This window comes from Triturus cristatus, chromosome 3_1 (assembly GCF_964204655.1).
Source record: "Triturus cristatus chromosome 3_1, aTriCri1.1, whole genome shotgun sequence".
Classification (NCBI taxonomy): Eukaryota; Metazoa; Chordata; class Amphibia; order Caudata; family Salamandridae; genus Triturus; species Triturus cristatus.
This window is the reverse complement of record NC_140583.1, coordinates 1,047,195,316-1,047,214,337: the sequence shown is the minus strand read 5'-3', so window position 1 is coordinate 1,047,214,337 and position 19,022 is coordinate 1,047,195,316. Positions and strand designations below refer to the sequence as shown.

The window sequence follows — 19,022 nt, the reverse complement described above, 5'->3', positions numbered from 1 at the left end:
TATTCTATTTGGTCACATTTTCTAAACAGGGTTTAGTTACTTTTTACATTTCTCTGCCTAGGACTATGTTTGATTGGCTCAACCTTAAAGTGAGAAGTCATACAGCTGAATATCTATGCATAGTATGTGGTCCCTCAACCTTCAGGGCCCAAAGCTGCATCACATAAATATTCAGATAATACATGCTGTTTACTCTCCCTCAATTACTGTATTGTGTGATTTTATCAATATAATTTAGCAAATTCATCTGGTGTTTAATGAACTCCTAACACACCACATACAGGCACTCACTATATGTGTAAACAACATGTTTATGCCCAAGCACCTTATGCCACGCTCAAACAACCGCTGCACACAGAAACACCCACACCAGAATGGTCATGCCCCCCACACATGCGCAAAAACACCAGAGGCACATGCACACACACACACACTCACACCGCACATGTGCATATGTAGATCCCACATACAAGAGATACACAAGCACAAACGTTTACCATTCATAAACAGGGTGTTGAAGACTGAAAGCCTCACAAGCTTTCAGTGCTTTTCTCACCTTAGTTGAATCTGCTTGGAATATGAATGATGGATGGAGCCCAACTGCTAAAATAATGATCACCAACATGACTGAAGGTGTGATCTTTGGGTACAGCTCTTTTCCATTGAAATCTACCCGGTGGCCTACAGTGCTAGGACCTACGGCCACGCTATGAACCTCGGGATCATCATTGACTGCAAACTTCACAGCACAGCCCAAGTCAACGCCTTCACTGCCTCATGCTTTTCTTTCACACCCTAAGATGACAAGCAAGATTTTCAAACGGCTCCAATCAACAACCGGAAAAACACCACCCATACTCTTGTCACCAGCAACTACACTACAAGAACGCCTTCTATGCCAGGATCAACAAGCATCTCAACAAGAGGCTGCAGAACATCCAGAACTCTGCGGCCAAACTCACTCTCAGCCTCAAAGAAATAGGTATTGGGCAAACTGCAAGGAATAAACAGCCAGTCTTCCTAGTGCGAAGATGTCAAGGCTTGGGTGTGGTAAGAGGGACCTCCTTCAGCTTATACTACTATAACAATCTGCTTAATATCCAGGTGCGTGAGTTGAAGTCTAGCCTATGGGGAATTATGAGGGTTGAGACTGACCAGTATAGAAATCAGCTCTTACTCTCAAATAACTCTCCACATGCTCTGTATGCCTGTTAGGAAGAAGTTAGGATGTAAATCTAGGGCTTGTAGTCTACCTCCAGAAGTGACACAAATTAGGTGTGTCATTGGCCCATCTGAACGCCCCCTTGGCACATCCAGATCAAAATTCATGCAACCAGTCCTGAAGGTAGGTGTGCAAAAATCGTTGTGAATCAGGCCCAATATTTTAGCCGAGATGCAATCCTTTACTACCTCATCTCACTTGTAGCCCCTCCCCTTCCCTTTTGAAAACATTCATGCAGCAGAAGCGTGTGGCAAAGGCTGGTGCCAGTTAATGTACATACTCTGATCTCTGCTGAACATCATTTCTCTCTCCACTTTGATAGTAGGTGTAGTATCAGTTTCCATATTTGAGTTGTTGCTCAGTGCAGTCTTTTCACCAGTTCGATAGTCAGCAGAAATCGTCTCCATCTGTTTTTCAGAACCTGAAGCAAACAAAAGTATGCATTAGTTAAGGATGCACTTTGGGATAGGTTTTAGGGCCTTGCACATCATGAGCTAGGTGGCTGAGTGAAACGGCTTTTGAGCACTGTGATTGGCTTAAATGGTAAGTTAGTTAGGAAGGCGACTAAATGATGTGGATGAAGGAATTAGAGCATAGATGAGTATGAGTATGAGCAATGACTTTATGTGTAGGTGAACACAGCGTACAAGTATGCGAGGGGGTGACGGTGTATGGATGTGAGTGAGCGAGACTATAAGAAGATGTACGACTGATTTTTGCGGTCGCAAAGGGGATTTCAGCCCCTTTGCACCACAAAATAGGTCAGGCCAATGTATTAACTCAACTTTGCGTGTTCCTAATCAATTGGCGACTCGCAAAATAGGGTTAGCCACTCGCTATTAGGAAGGGGAGTGTCAAATTGCAACTCAAAAAACTATTTATAAATGTTTCGCGACAGCAATTGTGGTCCTAAACACTCGCAGTTTACCGCCCTTCTCAGAAGGGTGGTAAGGCACTCGCAAATGGGAATTCATGCCCAAATCGTTTTTTAAGAGCAGGCAGTGGTCCCAGGAACCACTGCCTGTCCTTAAAAAATTAAACTGAAAAGTTCCAATTTTATTTTTCAAATGAAGGAAAACGGGCTGCATTTTTTAAAAAAAACAGCTTTATTGACTAAGCATTCCCAGACATGGTGGTCTGCTGACCCCAGCAGGACACCATCCCCTGGAGTGCTAGCCATTCCCAATGGGGTCGCAAATTGCAACAGCCTCATTAATGTTCATGAGGCATGCAATTTGCGACCCCATTGGGAATCGCAAACAGCGTCTCAGACACTGTTGCAATTTGCGAGTCACAAAATGCTATGGTCGTACATCTGGCCCTTGGGGACTGGTGCAGAACTCTTTCTAGTTGCTTTACTTAGTTTTCCGTTCCCTTCTCCTGCTCCAGGATGTCCAATGGATGCGACATTCAGGAGTAGGATGTTGTGACAGCCAGTAGCCCTCCCACAATCATGAGGTAAGAGGTGCTGAGGAGGCTCACAAAGGACGTTGTAGTGGCTGGGTGCAGAGTGAGAAGTCTTAATAGAATGAGCAAGGGAAAGGCGACTATGGACTCTATAAGGGTGTGGTAAGGAGCTCAGTGCAGGGGAAGGGGCAGCTGATAAGCACCTCCATTCACCCACCCATTTTGCTCAGGAATTTATTCATGGAAGCTGTCCACTTCAAAGTTTTCAACATTTTCAAAACTGGTAAAGTTTGAGAAAAATATTGAAGTTCCCAGTTGCAGTAGTTCGAAACTACACACACCATTGGTTAATCATAATAGTAAGTTTAAGAAGTTGTGAAAAGGACTGATACTATCAAACCTCTTTTTGCACAATAATAACTGCAGTAACAAGATGACAATATGTTTGCTCGGTAACAATGTTCAAGATAAATTCAATATTTGAAAGTAATGCTATGTTAGCTTAACTAATAAGATTTCCTTGCAGCATTTGTCTCAGTCTCCTACAGGGCAGGTTTTCTGGCGTGGGGGGATAGTTGGAGGACAGTTGTTCACTGATTGTAGCCCACGATCTGCTAAATATTTTTCCTGGGGGCGTGGCCAAGATGGCGGCCAGCTAGGACGTGTTCTGTGGTTTCTCAGGCTCCGCCACTGCAATCGCCTAGTATTGCCTGCTCTACGCCCGCATTGAAGGCTGGTGGGACCAGGACTGGACCCTGGAACATGCCTGGTCTCCTGCGGAGCACCGGGAACTCCAAGCACTTGAGACGGATTCCCTGAAAGCAACGAACGCACTGCGACCTGCCCGGTGTGGTGGGCAGGGAACAGCGGACGTCGTGACTGCTGCGACCTAGACGGCGGCTGGGCCATCTCCTGACCCCTGGGGGCGGCGGAGGTCCCCAGTGAGCAGTGAAGGTGACGGGGCTTTGGTCTGGCCCGCATTGAATGAGGAGGTGATGGTCCAGCGGCTGGCGAAGTGAGGCCTGCTGACACTGTGTAATGGGCGGCGCTACAATGGGGGAGGATCAATAGCCCTGAGGTCTGGAATGGCCGAAACTCGACAGTGTACAGCCTGCCATGGGGGGCGGTGGTGGTGGGGCCCCCACAACACCAAGAGAGCGGAAGCCGCGGCAGCGGTGTATGACCCCTCTCGCCTGCACTTGAGGCAGCGGATGCCTCCTTTTGCCCGCAAACGTCAGAGACCGAGCCCAGCCGGGAAGCGGTGAGAGCCCGGCACACTGAGATGAAGAGAGACCTGGTCTTGTGGTGTAGGAGCCCGTCAGTGTGTGGACACCTGCAGCCGGCCCCTACTCAGGTACTTTTGGTCTGGTGCAAGCGGCCCCCAGGTGTGTGCGTGGCATCGGGGGTTACGAGGGGCGCCCTTAGACGCAGAGGCCCAGCTGTGAAGAGTGCAGACGCCTGCGAGAGGTGCCCTCGACAAGGTGGCAGCGCTGGCCCGGCTGGCTGAAGAGGCCCGGGACATCTCTGAAATGAGCCGGTACATAATTTGGAGAACATGATCCCAAGAGTTTGAAATATGAGGAGGAAGGGACTCTTCGTGCAATAGAACAAGCACTGTCACAGCGGCCATTTTGTTCACCAGATCCAGTGTCATAGTTAAGTTGGACTAGCGAAAAGAAGGATCTTGCACCACAGTGATCTCCAGTAGGAGTGGAAAGGAAGAGAGGGGCCTCTGATGAGTGTTACAGGTCCCTGGGCCCCCCTAGAAAATTGGCGGCGAAAGATTGGAATAGGGGAGTGAGACCGGCCACAGAAAGAGAGGCAACAAGGTGCAGCTGCAGCAGGGGACTACAGGGAGCTGACGCAGGGCAAACCGCCTTTAGAGCTGAGGAGAAGAAAGGGGAAAGGAGCATACACCATACGCAGGGCACAGCCACAGATTTCACACCAATCTACTGCCATGTGCAGCGCCCGAGACCTTTGCCAGCCCAGGGCTCTCTCTCAGGAGCAGGGGCCCGGTGTGTCAAATCTGCTAAGGCCCATAGTTTATGGAGGTGTGAGCCACGCGTGCAAGAGGGATCAGACCCCGGTAGTTAGCCAGCGCGTCTAGTCAAAAACTCAAAATCCGACAGAGCTACAAGCGCAGCATTCTCACCAGCTGTACTAAGCAAGAATAATGGCTAGCACATGGCTGAAAAAGGAGCGCTCCGTTAAAGAAATGCTTCTGAAACAACCCACGCAGGGAGCGACCTACAATGCAGGCCAGGAGGTAGAAGGGTTGCAGGGAAGTCAGGAAGGAGCAGATTCTCCAGCCACGATAGTCTTTATGACGAAGCTGTTTACATCTCTGCATGCCGATCTTCAGGAACTTAAGGGGCAACTATCGGCCGACCTCAAAGAAGTAAAGTGTAACATAGAGGAAATAGGTGAGCGGGTGGCAACTCTGGAAGAGCACAAAACCGGACAGAACGAGGAACTCGAACTGATGCAGCAAGAAATCCTCCGACACAAACAGCAACATATAGAACTGCAAGGTCAAGCAGAAGACCTGGAAAAACGTTCCCGCCGCAACAATGTACGCATCAGAGGATTGCCTTCGGGAGCAGAGGGGGAGGACATCAGGGAGTTCGTATCAGCCCTCTGATGACAGGTGCTGGGCGATCGACCACATGACCGATATTCAGATTGATAGAGCCCACTGAGTAGGCCTACAGAGAAGCGGGAAGGCACCACCGCCAGACATCCTCATATGTGTCCACAATTTTCTACTGAAGGAACTGATTATAAAAAAGGCCAGAGCTGCACACCCCTTACACTTTCGTGGTACCTCCCTGATACTATACCAGGATCTGTCGGCTATCACTCTAAGTAGACACAGGGAATTTCGACCGATTATGCTGCACTTGAAAGATCTGGGGATTGCTTACTCCTGGGGCCATCTTTTTTGGATTATCTTCCGCTATGAGGGCAAGTTACGGCAGATTCGCTCTCTTCAGGAGGCCAGAGATGTGCTGGGACCTGCGATGCCACAGTCCCCGGAGCCGCAGCGCAAGGCTATAGAAGGGTCAGGATCTGCCCAGCCCAATTGCAAAACGTGGGAAAAACCTCGCCCCCCCACCGCCTGGTGTGTGAGGCCAGTGCTTCACTTTTTTGTAAGATGCCTCCACCAATCACGCATCTCTAAGCACCTGTAGATCACCTCACTAGGAGCAGCCCCACTTGTGGTTAACATTTTGTGTTGGAGGCTGGCTAGCTTCTAGCACCCACTGCCTCTAGTTCCCTTCCCCGGTTACATACCAGGACTAGTGTGTTTTACTATGTGGGGACACCCACCTTAACACCCATGGGATGCCTCACCCATCGTAGTGTGAGTCAACTCAGCAACTTGTGCTGCATTGCCTCACTCCATATCTACAAGGCCATAAAAAGCCACGCATTGTGGCTTTGCATGGCCTTGTAAATATAGCTAAGCCCTGAGCACCACCAGAACGTCACAAAAAGTGACATTCCAGCGGCACATGGGCCTTGTAAATGAGCCCCTATGTTACTAAAATATGGTTGAGCTCCAACTAAAACCTTCTCCAAATCCCCCAGATCAAGCTAGCCAGAAGGATAAATTGGCCCTCTGCCCATCTGGTGGCAAGGGCCTCTAATGAGCTCCCAGCTCCTCTTTGGTTGATAGGCTTGGAGAGTCTGTTTAGAAAACAACTTCAATATCTTTTCTCCAATCACTAAAGGCAATATTAGTAGTGAGGCTTTGATTCACAGGTAACGCCAGGTATGCCCTATTGGGAGGCTACTTGCCCGATAGACATTCACATCATGCATTCATCTATGCCGCTGTTGATCCTAGAGCTTTCAAGGCATGTAAAGTGTGACCAGCTAGTTTCCACACTCCATCTTGTATTAATGAAAATTGAAACCCTTTGGTGATTTAGCCCGTGGCACATAACTTCGGCATCTTTTGTCCTTTAAGAGACGCTTGCCCGTTTTGTTGGATGCCAATGGTACATATAGTAATTTTATTAGAAGATGCCAATTGTATAGATTGTTATCTTGTTAGGCCATTGACAATACAAACACTAAGTGGATGAACACCCAAGGACTTTCTTTTCAGCATACTGCATAAAATGACAAATGCAAGGCACAAGCAATGCTGAACTTTAATTTTCTTTATTCCAAAATGTAGATATTGCATTTGACATCTTCCTCCATGTATTAAGCGATGCATCATAAGATTCACTAGCATATTGCCTTAATGAAGGATTCACCGATCCTAAAAACATTAAGGATATAATTTGAACTGTAGGATGGCCACCTTGGTTCTTGCCAGATAACGTAATATAATATTTGTTCAAAATAGGATTTGAAAAAATGAGGATAATGCACGGTATGAGTTTACCATGATATTGCCTACTGCTCATTCAGGAAAAGAAAGAAACAGTTGTGTTGATTCATATTTGAGCACCCACATGCCTATATGAATAAGTGCACAGAGAGTCTATCCCCCCAAGGGCACAGCCGTCTTTCAATATATGCATCCAAGGACAGAGGATACTCCTGGGTGGCACCTGGAAAACTGATTGAAAATGTAATAAAGCTTATTGATTTTTTTTTTAAGCAGGCAGGGTACACTAGGAACATGCTCATTTGGAGATGGCAAACAGCCACAGAGCACACAATAGCGGTAGTAGTGGCTGGCACCCATGCTTAGCACGCTTCTTGCAGATAGCTGTTTTTCACATGTTAATCCTCGCTATTTGCCCTTTAACAGGTAAAAGTATTATGTACTCTTCCCAATTGGGCTATTGCCTTATGAGCTTGAGGTACTGATAAGACAGTGTAATAAGACTGCATTTAAGCCTCCGATAAACCAATTCGATAGGGCCAAGAATTAAGCAATATAGCAACATCACCTCTCATAAGGGGTCATGAATAGCGAACGTGCTGGCTCACAAACAGACTTATTCAATGTGTGTTCCCAAACTGCAGGCAAGTGACAAGACTAGCCCCTACCAACTGGCCCTTTTAGGATCAAATTGTACTCACTTGATTTTGTTGACACCTCATTTGCCACCCACCTAGTTTGCTTGGTCCCCTTGATGACGATGCCTCCAAAAAAGGAAGTGATGTAACCATCACTACGAACAGTCATACCCTTGTGCCAGATGGGTCGAGGCCTGATTTGTGCTGTTGCTCTAAGACAAAGCCACTTGCTCATGAAGAATGTCTCTTACTGTGTGCCACCATGCCTTAGCAGGATATTTTGAAGTTGCCCATATATTTTGGCAGCCCACGAAGAGTGCTACCACCCCTGTTTGGCATGGAGCACACCTACCATCAGGGAAAAGAATAGTATCCATTTCTCTTATTAAACGTTTCCCAATTGCAGTGGCTTCCTTCCAACTGCTTGCCAAGCTAAACATCTGGGGCCTGAGATTAAGCTATGGACCCTTCATATTGGGATTGTGTCTCTCACACCATATCTGCCACTTTTAAAGAAATAGTTTTATTTCCCACTGACTCCAGTCCTCTGTTGACTTTACATGCACAACAGGGAGAGCAGATACCTGCTGATGCAGCTCCTCGTCCATTTTGAGTTCCTGGTGCTTTGGCATCCAGACATAATGTAGGCCTGTCACAGGCAGTACACCCCTCAGCCAATTATTGGCTTCACATACATTATATTTGGACTGTCGGGGTGAGTGATTTTCTAAGTTTGGTTACCACTTCTGTAGTGCCTAGTTTTCTATGAATTTGAAAGGTACCAAAGAACCACTAACATCCATCCAGCTAATCTGCTGATTCAATTACTGAGGTATCCTTCCAGCTATTTCAAGCAACCTTGGCAACAAAGGTACAGGTCGAGTAGGCCCCACTAGCCATACATGCCAACCCTCCCGATTCAGATGGGAGCTCCCGCCTCCTAATTCCTGCATGCAAAAACCTGATTCCTCGGTGGGCTTCAGCCGACAGGGACTGGTCTAGTGAGAATCGTTTTATTCACTGCCATTAAACTGCTCCTGCAGGCCAGAGCACAGCATTTTTGTCACGCACTCTCTGCCAGGGCCGGACTGAGAACCGAAACCGGCCCTGGCAAACTGCTCGGCTGAGGGGTTGCGGCCGAGATGTTTGGAAGGGCCGGTTGCGGCCGCTTTTGTTACCGGGGGCCGAAATTGCAGGCCCCCCCCGTAACAAAAACGGCCCCCACCCTAGCAGCGCACTGGGGAAACGCCCAGTGCCCGCTACAGCCAGTCCGGCCCTGCTCCTTGCCTGCCAAAGCACTTTCTCAATGCTCCTGACAGGTAAAGGAAAAAAACATATACCTGCATTTCTGATATCGGGTCCTGCTGCAGCACACTTTCAAGTCCCATACACGTCAACAGATCCGATTCAGGCCTCGATATAATCAATGGGAGAAATACATTCTCCTGATTATTTTTCTAAAATCTCCCACTTTCCTCTTCTAAAATGTTGGCATTTAAGCCTCTAGCCCCCACCTGCACGGCAGTCTGTAACTGCTCTGCTCTTATGATAGCAGTCGAAAAGGTCACTAATTTGGCAGAAGTAGGCTCTGTAGTGGAGACGGAGTTCCAGGTACACACATTGCTATGTTAGCATAAGCGTTAGAAGTTCAAACGTCATCTTGCCACTTTTTGCTGCTTTTGCACACGACACTGCAGATAGATGTTTTTATATGAAAACTGCTTGCTTGCTTTTTTTTCACATGAGAACCGTCTGTTGTTCACATCCCTAGACGTGCACCGCGACCTTGGTCTGAACATTATGTGCAGAAACAGTCAGGGCCAACAAACAATGTATGCTTTTGAATTCAGGTTGATCGGCCCACACTCTAGCCATAACACGCACACAGCTGCAAATATCTGAAACTCGAACGCCTTTAATATTGCAGATTGCATGCATGAGATAGACACTTTGGAGAAGACTTTTTCCAGACACAGAGCAAAGTTGAAACTGTGATGTGATTCACCTAAGCTGATATTTACGGTATGGGGTTCCCCAATCAAACCTAGAGACCTTCTATTAGTTTAATAATACTAGCTTACTAGCGAAGGGAGGGTGGTTGTATTCCACTATCATTTGTAACATGTTTTGTCCCTTCATTTTCTATGGTATTGTAACAATGCTGATGGTTTTATTCTTAATCATTTGTCTGCTTATGTTAGCTAAAGTACTGCATCTTAGGACACGTAGTTTATAAAATAAACATTTTAAACTTTACTGTGTCTCTGATTACTCTTGTTGTGGACTGATATGAGAATAATAACGAACAGGTATTTCTGATTCCCACCATTCCTGAGAGTACTCTAAGTCGCTTGTTCTGGGTTGTCTAATCATTGGTAGCTTCGAGATGATACGGAGAATGAATGAGACACTGATGCTAGTCGGATAGGGGTTCTGAGTACTAAGGTGAGTTTTTGGTACACCACAATTCACTGAGGTCCTGGTTTCCTGTGCATAGTTCTGTGCATGAGCAGAATACCTGCAACATGGCACACCTAACGTTTGGTCTTATGATTTGAGACGCCTTAGTAGTGCTTATATTAGTCCACGACGTCCTCACTCTTGTTTACGGATAGCGGGAGTGACGGTTTTGACCTACCTAATAGTTACTCTATAGGTTCAATCAAGCTTGTGAATTAAAAAGGTTTTTCTATTTTGAACCCTTGTTCTACTGTTATAATAGATTGTTTTTCTTTTCTGTGTCCTTATGGCTGCGGTGCCTATTGTGGCGCACTGCCGCGCACCTCTCCGGCGTCATTTGACGCAGTTCGGGGTGCCGGACGATGGGATGGCTGTTATCTTTGTGGTGAGTGCCGATGCATCATATCCCTACGAGTTGTTTTACTCTTGGGTTTCTATGCCGGCGGTGAATGCGGACGATAGTACGTTTCACTCCTATACTCCCACGCAGGTCCCAGCAAATTATACGCCATATAGGACGCAGGAGATTCCTATTTCGGCTTGGCAGCATCGTATTTGGTTTAATGGCGCCCTCCCCCACATGGTTACACCGGTTCGTTTAGGCCCTTTGCCCATTCCAGGGGCCACTTGGACGGTACTGGCCGGATTTACACCTCATCCTCGTTATTTAAATGCTACGGTGGATGAGTTACGTGTACTCCATACAGCCCTGATTACAGTACATCGGGCTTAGTGCAATACGTTTCATGCAATGTACAGGTAGGGGCACCTGTTGTTGCGGGGCAACCAGCTGGTCCGGCCGGGATTGTTATTAGTCCTGTCTTGGTTAATTCGGTAATGGGCAAGCGCCCCCAGAATAAGGACGATTTGCCTTATTGGCTTGCTGAGAAATTTGACCAGCTGGAAGCAGTATTTCCGCACTCTACTCCTGTGGAGAAACACAGGATACTCACTATTAGTTTGCAGAAAAACTTAGTCCCAGAGGTGGCCGATTGTGAGAACTGGGGTAAGGTTTTTGCAGCGGTCTACTCGAAGTGCTTCGGCACCCCATCTATGGCCGTACTTCCATGATCAAACGTGTTCAAGATCAACACGGTCCGGAGGTGGCGGTCGAGTTGGGAACGAGGCTTGTCGGCGTGTTCGACGTGGTTGCCACTCTAATCCTTGGTAACCTCAAGGGAGATGCAGTTCACTTTCAAGTGGCAAATGGTCTAGCCCTCGTAGACGACATTGATAAACCTCGAGAGTTGCCTAAGATTATTGCAGAGGCATATAGAACAATAGGCCGCAGTAGTTTAGGGATTACGCCTACTATTCAAATTGCAGATGTGCAACAGCAAACTAAGGCGGGTTCGTCTTCCAAAGACGATCGTCCAGCTTTTCCTAAACAGAATTGGAGAACTAAGAAACAAGGAAAGCAGCAACAGAAACAGGGGTCTCGTCCCGCGTCATCGGTACAGGCGTCTAGTGAACGCACATATGATTTGCGCGAACGCACTAGAATTAGGTCACCTGATAGATTTCAGGTTACTGAACAACGTTCTCCTCGTTCTTCACAGGAAACATCGGCCTCGCAGTCCGGTGGTGGAGAACGTGGCAAAGGTCGGGGTGCCCAACAAGGACGTAAGCAACCCCGTCAGCCTGACGGTAAAGGCAAGCAGGACGAGTTTGCACGTCAACGTCCCCCGTTTCAGAAGAAGAAAGTTGCTGCATGAACAGCGAGGTATGCCACAGATAGTGAGAACGCAGCTTCGGAACCTGACACGGGCACTAACGCTGCTCGACAGCGCAGCGGAGGTTACAGTAGTGCGGCAAGTACTGCGTCCATATCTGGCGGCGACAGCAACTGACACGTTCATTACTGTAGAAACTGCGGATACTAGAGTGGCTCCCCCTAACAGACTATATGACATTGCCCTTTTAATAGAAGGTGACATACAACGTACCATAAAAGGGATTTTTTGGGAAAATCTGACCTCTTCATATGATATACTATTAGCAGAGGTGGACTGGCCCCCAGCTTTCGTTTTGGCCGCTCCTAGAGGGGAGGAGGTAATCCTCTCATCCTTCGAGCTCACAGTGGCTAAGGATCAGGCTCAGAACTTTGCTGAGGAATGGGCTCAGGTGCTGGCTCCAGCTTTGTACCGTACTCAGGTTGGGTGGGATAAATTGTTGCCAAGCCACGAAATTCCTTTACGGTCTATTCCCCAGCTGCAACCCCAATATCCCATGCGCCACGAAGCTAGATCACGCGTCGCAGAAATCCTTGAACAATTGGAATATCAAGGTGTTATTGAAATCTGTGTGTCACCAATGAATTATCCTCTATTCACTGTCACTAAACCTGATGGGTCGTACCGCCTAGTTTTGGATTACCGGCATTTGAACTCTCATTGTCGGGCTTGTGCTGTACAGAATAGCCACAGTTCTGCCCTCGTTGATAGTCTCGTGAGAAAAAGGTTTAAGACCACACATGACATATCTAATGGCTTTTACAGCCATAATCTGTCCTCTATTAGTACTCAATGGACAGCCTTTACTTCTGGCGGCAAACAAAAACAGTTTAAGAGATTAGCCATGGGCTATAAAAACAGCCCTGGAGTCTTTGCCGCACATGTAGTCTCTCTGTTAGAGAGCATTGACCCTGATGCGTACTCGTATGTTGATGATATCAATCTTACAGACGACGAATTATGGCCGCATCTGTGTCGCGTTGACCGCATCATTGTTATGTTTGCGGACTTCGGTTACAAATTCAACTTTGCAAAATCACACATTGCAGAGTATACAGTGTTGTTTTTGGGCTATGAACTCAACAATGAGGGTCGAGGATTAGCCCCTCACTTCCTGGAGAAGTGCGCGTGTTTGCGTGCTCCAACAACACTGAAAAAACTACAATCTTTGCTGGGTTTTCTAAATATCGGGCGTACTTACATTCCTGATTATGCCCAGCATATCAAGCCGCTATATGCCTTGGTACAACCTAATTTTTGCAAATCGAGCTGGCTTCCAGAACATTCAGCTATCTTGCAATCTTTGCAGGCTGACCTTCTTGCTTCGAAATACTTACTGACACGTGATAACCACACTAACCTGGTAATAAGAATTGTGCCTGGCACAGTGGGTTTCACGTACTTAACGTTCAATGAGGGCGACACAGTCCCCATTGCGTACAAATCACACCTGTACACTTCGGCTGAAATGCATTTTTCCACTGTCGAAAAAGTTTTGACTGCAGTGCAGATGGAAATTCTTAAAGAGAGAGCACTGTCGCAGGGGAAACGCATGTTGGTTGTCACACCGTATCCTGCTCTTGAGGCAGTAACGAAAGCCAGTGTACCTAATTCTAAAGCTTTGCATCCACGTTGGATACAATGGGCCACTTCCTTGACATTACCAGATGTCACCTACATCTTTGATGCCTCATTGCAGACTCAGGAGTACTTGCAGTATGAATTCGTTCATCCAGCTCCTCTGTCTTTGCGCCCACTTGAAGATTACCATTGTGTCATATACACAGACGGTTCTGTGCAACCGGCATCGGAATCAAAGCATGCTTATTCAGCGGCCTGCGCAATAGTGGCTGGTACTTTCGTGAATGGCGAATTCAAGTCTGATGTCGTGCATACGCAGTCATTGGGTGATTGTACCGCCCAGTTGGCAGAGCTACGTGCTCTGGTGCTTGCACTGCAATTTGCTGATCCTCGAGTTACTACACTTATAGTAAGTGACTCGTTTTACTGTGCTCAGTCTTTTAATGACAATTTATTCTTTTGGTCTCAAAATGAATATCCTGATTCCAAGGGTAGCACAATTAAGCATAAAATGCTTTGGGTTAGAGTTGCAGAACTTAAACAGAATCTGCCTCTCGTGAATGTAATTCATACTCTTGGGCACCAGCGAGTTGGTGTCCACGCTGTCAGGAACAGCTTAGCTGACGAAGCAGTGAAAACAGCAGTGGCAACATATCTAGTAGCAGCAGTTACGAGATCCAAAAGTAAAATTGATGATGACATCTTGGCAGCTATTGCTGCAACAGAGAAGGGAAGTAATTACCCTAGAGTTTTCTCTTCTAGGTACTCTTATCATTTAAGTCCTGATAAAGTTCCCTATGTGAGAATTAACGACGTTAGTGACAGATTGATTCCCAACGCGGACTGCAGACTTTCCTTGATAACAGCGGCTCATGAAGGTATGGCCTCTGCCCATGCCGGTGTTTCAGCGACTGTTACTCTCTTACAACAACGTTACTGGTGGCGCGGATTGTATAAACAGACTCGTGCTTATGTTCTTAATTGTGACATTTGCCAGCAGATTAAACCTTCGACTACTGCGCGCCCACCACAAACGCAGTTGTACATATCTAATGAACCACTTGGGTGTGTTTATTTAGATCACTGCGGTCCTTTCTCCTCTGATACTGCGTATAAGTACATCTTAGTTGCAGTGGATTCGTGCACACGTTTTCTTTGGGTATGGCCACAAAGGAGTGCTGATGCTCGAACTGTCATCAGGGATTTGCATGTCTTTGTGGGAATCTTTGTATGTGGAACCCTTCATTCTGACCAAGGTCCTGCTTTCGCCTCTAAGGCGTACAAAGAAGCCATGAGATCTTTGGGGGTCCAAGTCAAATTGTCGTCTCCATACCGGCCTGAGGGCAATAGTGTTGTGGAACGAATGAACCGTGACTTAAAGCAATCCCTGACAGCTGGGATTTTAGGCACTGGCAGGAACTGGTTAGCCCATCTGTATAATGTACAACGTGCACTTAATAATCTCCCTAGAAGGTCTCTGGGTGGGCAGACCCCATATGAAATGCTCTTTGGCATAAAGATGTTTGTCCCAGACCTTGATGGTCTAGACATGGCGGCGGCCGCCGCACCCTTTGGCGTAGATGATCATTGTGCTGCATTACAGAATCTACAAGAGACCAGAGACAGTCTTGCAATGGAACACTTGCCCTCCACAACTGATGCTGCGCTTCAGATTCCGGTAGTCGGCTGGCTACCTCGAGTTGGTGACCTGGTCCGTGAGAAGGTGGAGAACAAGAAGGAGTTCGGCCCCTCTTATCATGCACCAGTACCAGTGCTTGGCATGCAGGGTACAAGAAAAGTCATTTTACCTCTACTTCCTGGTCGCAAGGATAACAGGTACATCTCCATTGACAATGTCAAACTACAGTGAGTGGCCGATTCTTCTTAGAATGACTCCAGCGGTCTCTTGTCCAGCGATGCTGAGAAATTCTGTTTGGCTCCGGCAAATACCAACAGCCCTGACATTGCCAACGAGATGCATACAGTTACTAATCCTTTGTTGCCTCCACCGGCTGGTGGTCGATCTGAAGATACTGAGTATGCTTATCCCACAGATGTGTTGTTGCCTGGTTTACAATCAACTGCAGTTGACCAGTCACATTTTTCATTTGACACTAACTCTATGACTTCCAATCCCCCATCGAAAATTTCTATTTTTGCTACTTGGTTTAAGAGACATTTTTTAATCCCCCCCTGGCCTTACATTTGGCTGTTGCTCATAAGTATTTTTTTGTTTATGTCCATTGGATTTGTGGTGGTATTTTTTCGTCTTGTAAATGGACACTATCTCACCGAAAGATCTGCGATTAGACTAATTGATGGAACTTTGGCTCCCCACTCCTCATCGCACATCATGGAAAGGGACCAGACTTTTGTGAATATTACTGCCTGGCCTGTGTTGGATGGGATTGTGTGGGATGCTGTTAAATTTCAAATTCATGGTCCCACAGAGGTGATTAATGTCCCAAATGTACTTCGTGTTTCTATGGGAGATGTTGTGAAACAAAACATCCGCTCTGATGATTGGGACGTCCAGGCCATAGAGGCACTGTTTTCTGATTTGAAATATTATGCTGCCTTTGATGCTCAAGATTTGTATTTAGACACAGCTAATTATGGGGAGCTATTTTGCTACCAACACTACGGCAATCGCTTCCTACATAAAGCCAATACATTTTAGAAATTTTGTTAATTATATGCAATGGGTACATTGTCCGGCACTGTGAGACCGGCCTCGTGGCGTGGGCCCTCCCGACCAGCAAGTCACACTGCAAACACGCCGAACCTCGTGTGCACGGCCTTCCGGCTTCCGTGGACCAACATCTCGAGGGCCGACCAGATCCCCAACACGCATGCCCGGCCGAGGGAGAACGAGACCCCCCCAAACCAGACCGAGAGGCGCCGACTCTGTCACACCTCTGGTCTCTTCCCCGAGGGAGGTTTCGATCGGCCACCAGGCCCCCGGTGAGCGGGCGCCTCTCCTGCTGGGCGTCTGGAGTCCCTCCCGGACACATCTGAACAGATCAAGGGACTGAGCGACAGGAAACCCCGACTCACCGCCCCCCAGGCACCAGACCCCTCTCCGCGAGGACTCCGGACTTCAAAGAGGAGGGGGAGTATAACAAGGGGTGCTGAAGGGACGAGAGGCAGAGAAGACCTGGACTGACGAGAGCCTGCTGATCTGGTCGCGGCTCGATCGCTCACCGAACAGAAGAACGCTATCCGAACTCTGAAACCAACCGAGCCCTGCTGACGCCGTCGCGGCTCCCCGAACTCTGAACCATCTGAGCCCTGCTGACGCCGTCGCGGCTCCTCGAACTCTGAACCATCTGAGCCCTGCTGACGCCGTCGCGGCTCCTCGAATTCTGAACCATCTGAGCCCTGCTGACGCCGTCGCGGCTCCTCGAACTCTGAACCATCTGAGCCCTGCTGACGCCGTCGCGGCTCCTCGAATGCTGAACCATCTGAGCCCTGCTGACGCCGTCGCGGCTCCCTGAACTACGACTCTCCGGTGCCTGCTGAGTGACTCGCGGCCCGCTCCTCCACGAGAATCGGCAGAGATTGCCGAGAGAAGCAACATCCCCTCAGCTCGAGGATTGAGAGCTGTGCGCCGGATACCTCGCAGAGACACTGATTCAAAGATTGTCCCGCTACCCCTTTTCCCATCATCACAAGATCGCTGCCGCTTGTGGCATTAATTCTGCACCTGCCTGCCGGATCATAAAGATCCCTGACAACTACCGATAAAAGCTTATTGCCTTGTAACGACCTACTGTGTGGTGTCCCTCTATCCGAAGAGAGAGTAAGCGCAGCGCGTGCGATCCTAGGTGCGAGACCCTTCCAGGAAGGGCCTCCCTGCTCTTGCTCGGCCTAATTCTGGGAAAGGTGGGCCTCAGGGTGGTCAGGAACCCATTCCGCAGCCTCCCCGGGGAACGCTCTCCAACAGGCACCAATTGAAGGCAGCTCTAAAACTTTAGTGAACAAATGTACATATTTTACGGATTTCAGTGTATCTGACCCTGAAGCATTTTATTTTAAATTAATTGCGGAGCCAGCTTCTAAAGTTAGACTGACTTTGACTAAATTGTTATATTTCAAATCCTTTATGGATGAGTTGACTATAAGGGGTTATGAACTGTGGAAAGATACCATTGATCTTAAATCACTTTGGGGTTCTAAACCATGGCAGGTACAAGGAACAGAGGCACTGCATCGTGCTTGCCTTATCCCAAACCACGTTATTTTTTAATTCTACCATTTTTCAAACCACCTGCTTTGGATTGGCTACTTCTAAAAAGATTAATTCCCCCTCTGTTCCTGATCTGGGTGCTTACCCTAAATGGGATAATCACACAGATCTGTCCCTTGAGGCATTGCAGTCATATGTTACTAACACATCCTTCAACATTTCCAATTTATATCGTGAAGGATGGTTGATATGGCAGAGGAGCTCAGATTCCTGTTAACATCGTTTTCTGGGTCTATACCCTGGATATACACAGGTTAGAGTAGATCTCCGCTTTGAATCTTCCCATTCGGTTACTACCTATTCTGTAGGGAAGTTATGTCAGAACTGGTTGCAACATTCCACCTTGGCATTTGTTAAACTTCATTTATCAAAATTGCATGACAAAATAGATTTGAATGATTTTGTTAAGGGTCCTGTGGGTGGCAGGTCAAAAAGATGGGTATATGCTATTTATAACGAAGTTTGGAAATTATCGCAAATTGAAGCTGCCTCCAGATTGAGAGCTGTTGATCAAGCAAATTTGGAAAAAGTGCTAGCGGTCATCGATAATAGCATTAACACCCTTTCTTCCAGAATTTACACATTGGATAATATTGTTTCATCTGTTAAGGATATTGTACAGGATGATATGTATGTTTTATGTCAAAATCAATTGCGTTCTATAATGCAGTTTGCATGGACTTTGCAAACGTTGAAGGCTGGGAAAGTTCCCTGGGACTACATGAATACATCATCTTTATTCCTGGCGTTTAATCTGACTGCAAAACAACAGTTCATGTCCATGAAAGATGCAACATACTCATTACTGCATATTGAAAAGTTTGAACCTTTGCCTTTCTCTGAGGCCGAATTGAACTCCGCTGTGTTGCTTATCCACGGGTTAATCACCTTGCCATTTCCTTTGTTTAAGTTCAGTTCCTGTATGAAACATTATGCCCTAGGAAGATATGAACAATTGGGTACTGCTTTTCTGCATGAAGTGTGGTCACTCCCATTTACATAAAGATGCATGAGAGAAGGTAAAGAAGTTTATTTGAAAGGTGAGGAATGCACTTCCACACATGATCACTCAGTAGTCTGTATGCATATCCAATTGCATGGGGCATGCAACGTTCAGGCACCGAATTTAGCTTGCATTCTAAAAGGGATTCAAGTGCCAGCTATTACGCCAACTTTTACATTGTTAGCTGACGGTAGTTATTTGCTTTTAAATAATGAGGCTTGCTGCGGGATGCTAGTGGGAATTCCCTACATTGTGACTGTCTCACAACGAGTAGTCTGCTGTAAAAATGTCCTTTTCCCGCCCCCACATGGGAGGTTAGATGCATCCATCTGGCCTTCCATCTCAACCTTGAAAGCAGAGTTCAACAAGATGAGCAGAATA

General features: G+C 47.1%; 1 protein-coding gene across 1 annotated transcript in view; it reads right to left on the bottom strand.

Annotated features, from left to right (window-relative positions):
• The window catches only part of LOC146861486 (uncharacterized), a 149,969-nt gene that overhangs the window by 44,612 nt on the left and 86,335 nt on the right, over positions 1-19,022 (bottom strand). The window contains exon 3 of the mRNA XM_085645811.1: positions 1,503-1,643. Within this exon, the coding sequence (XP_085501937.1) occupies positions 1,503-1,643 (141 nt within the window). The remainder of the gene's footprint in view (positions 1-1,502; positions 1,644-19,022) is intronic.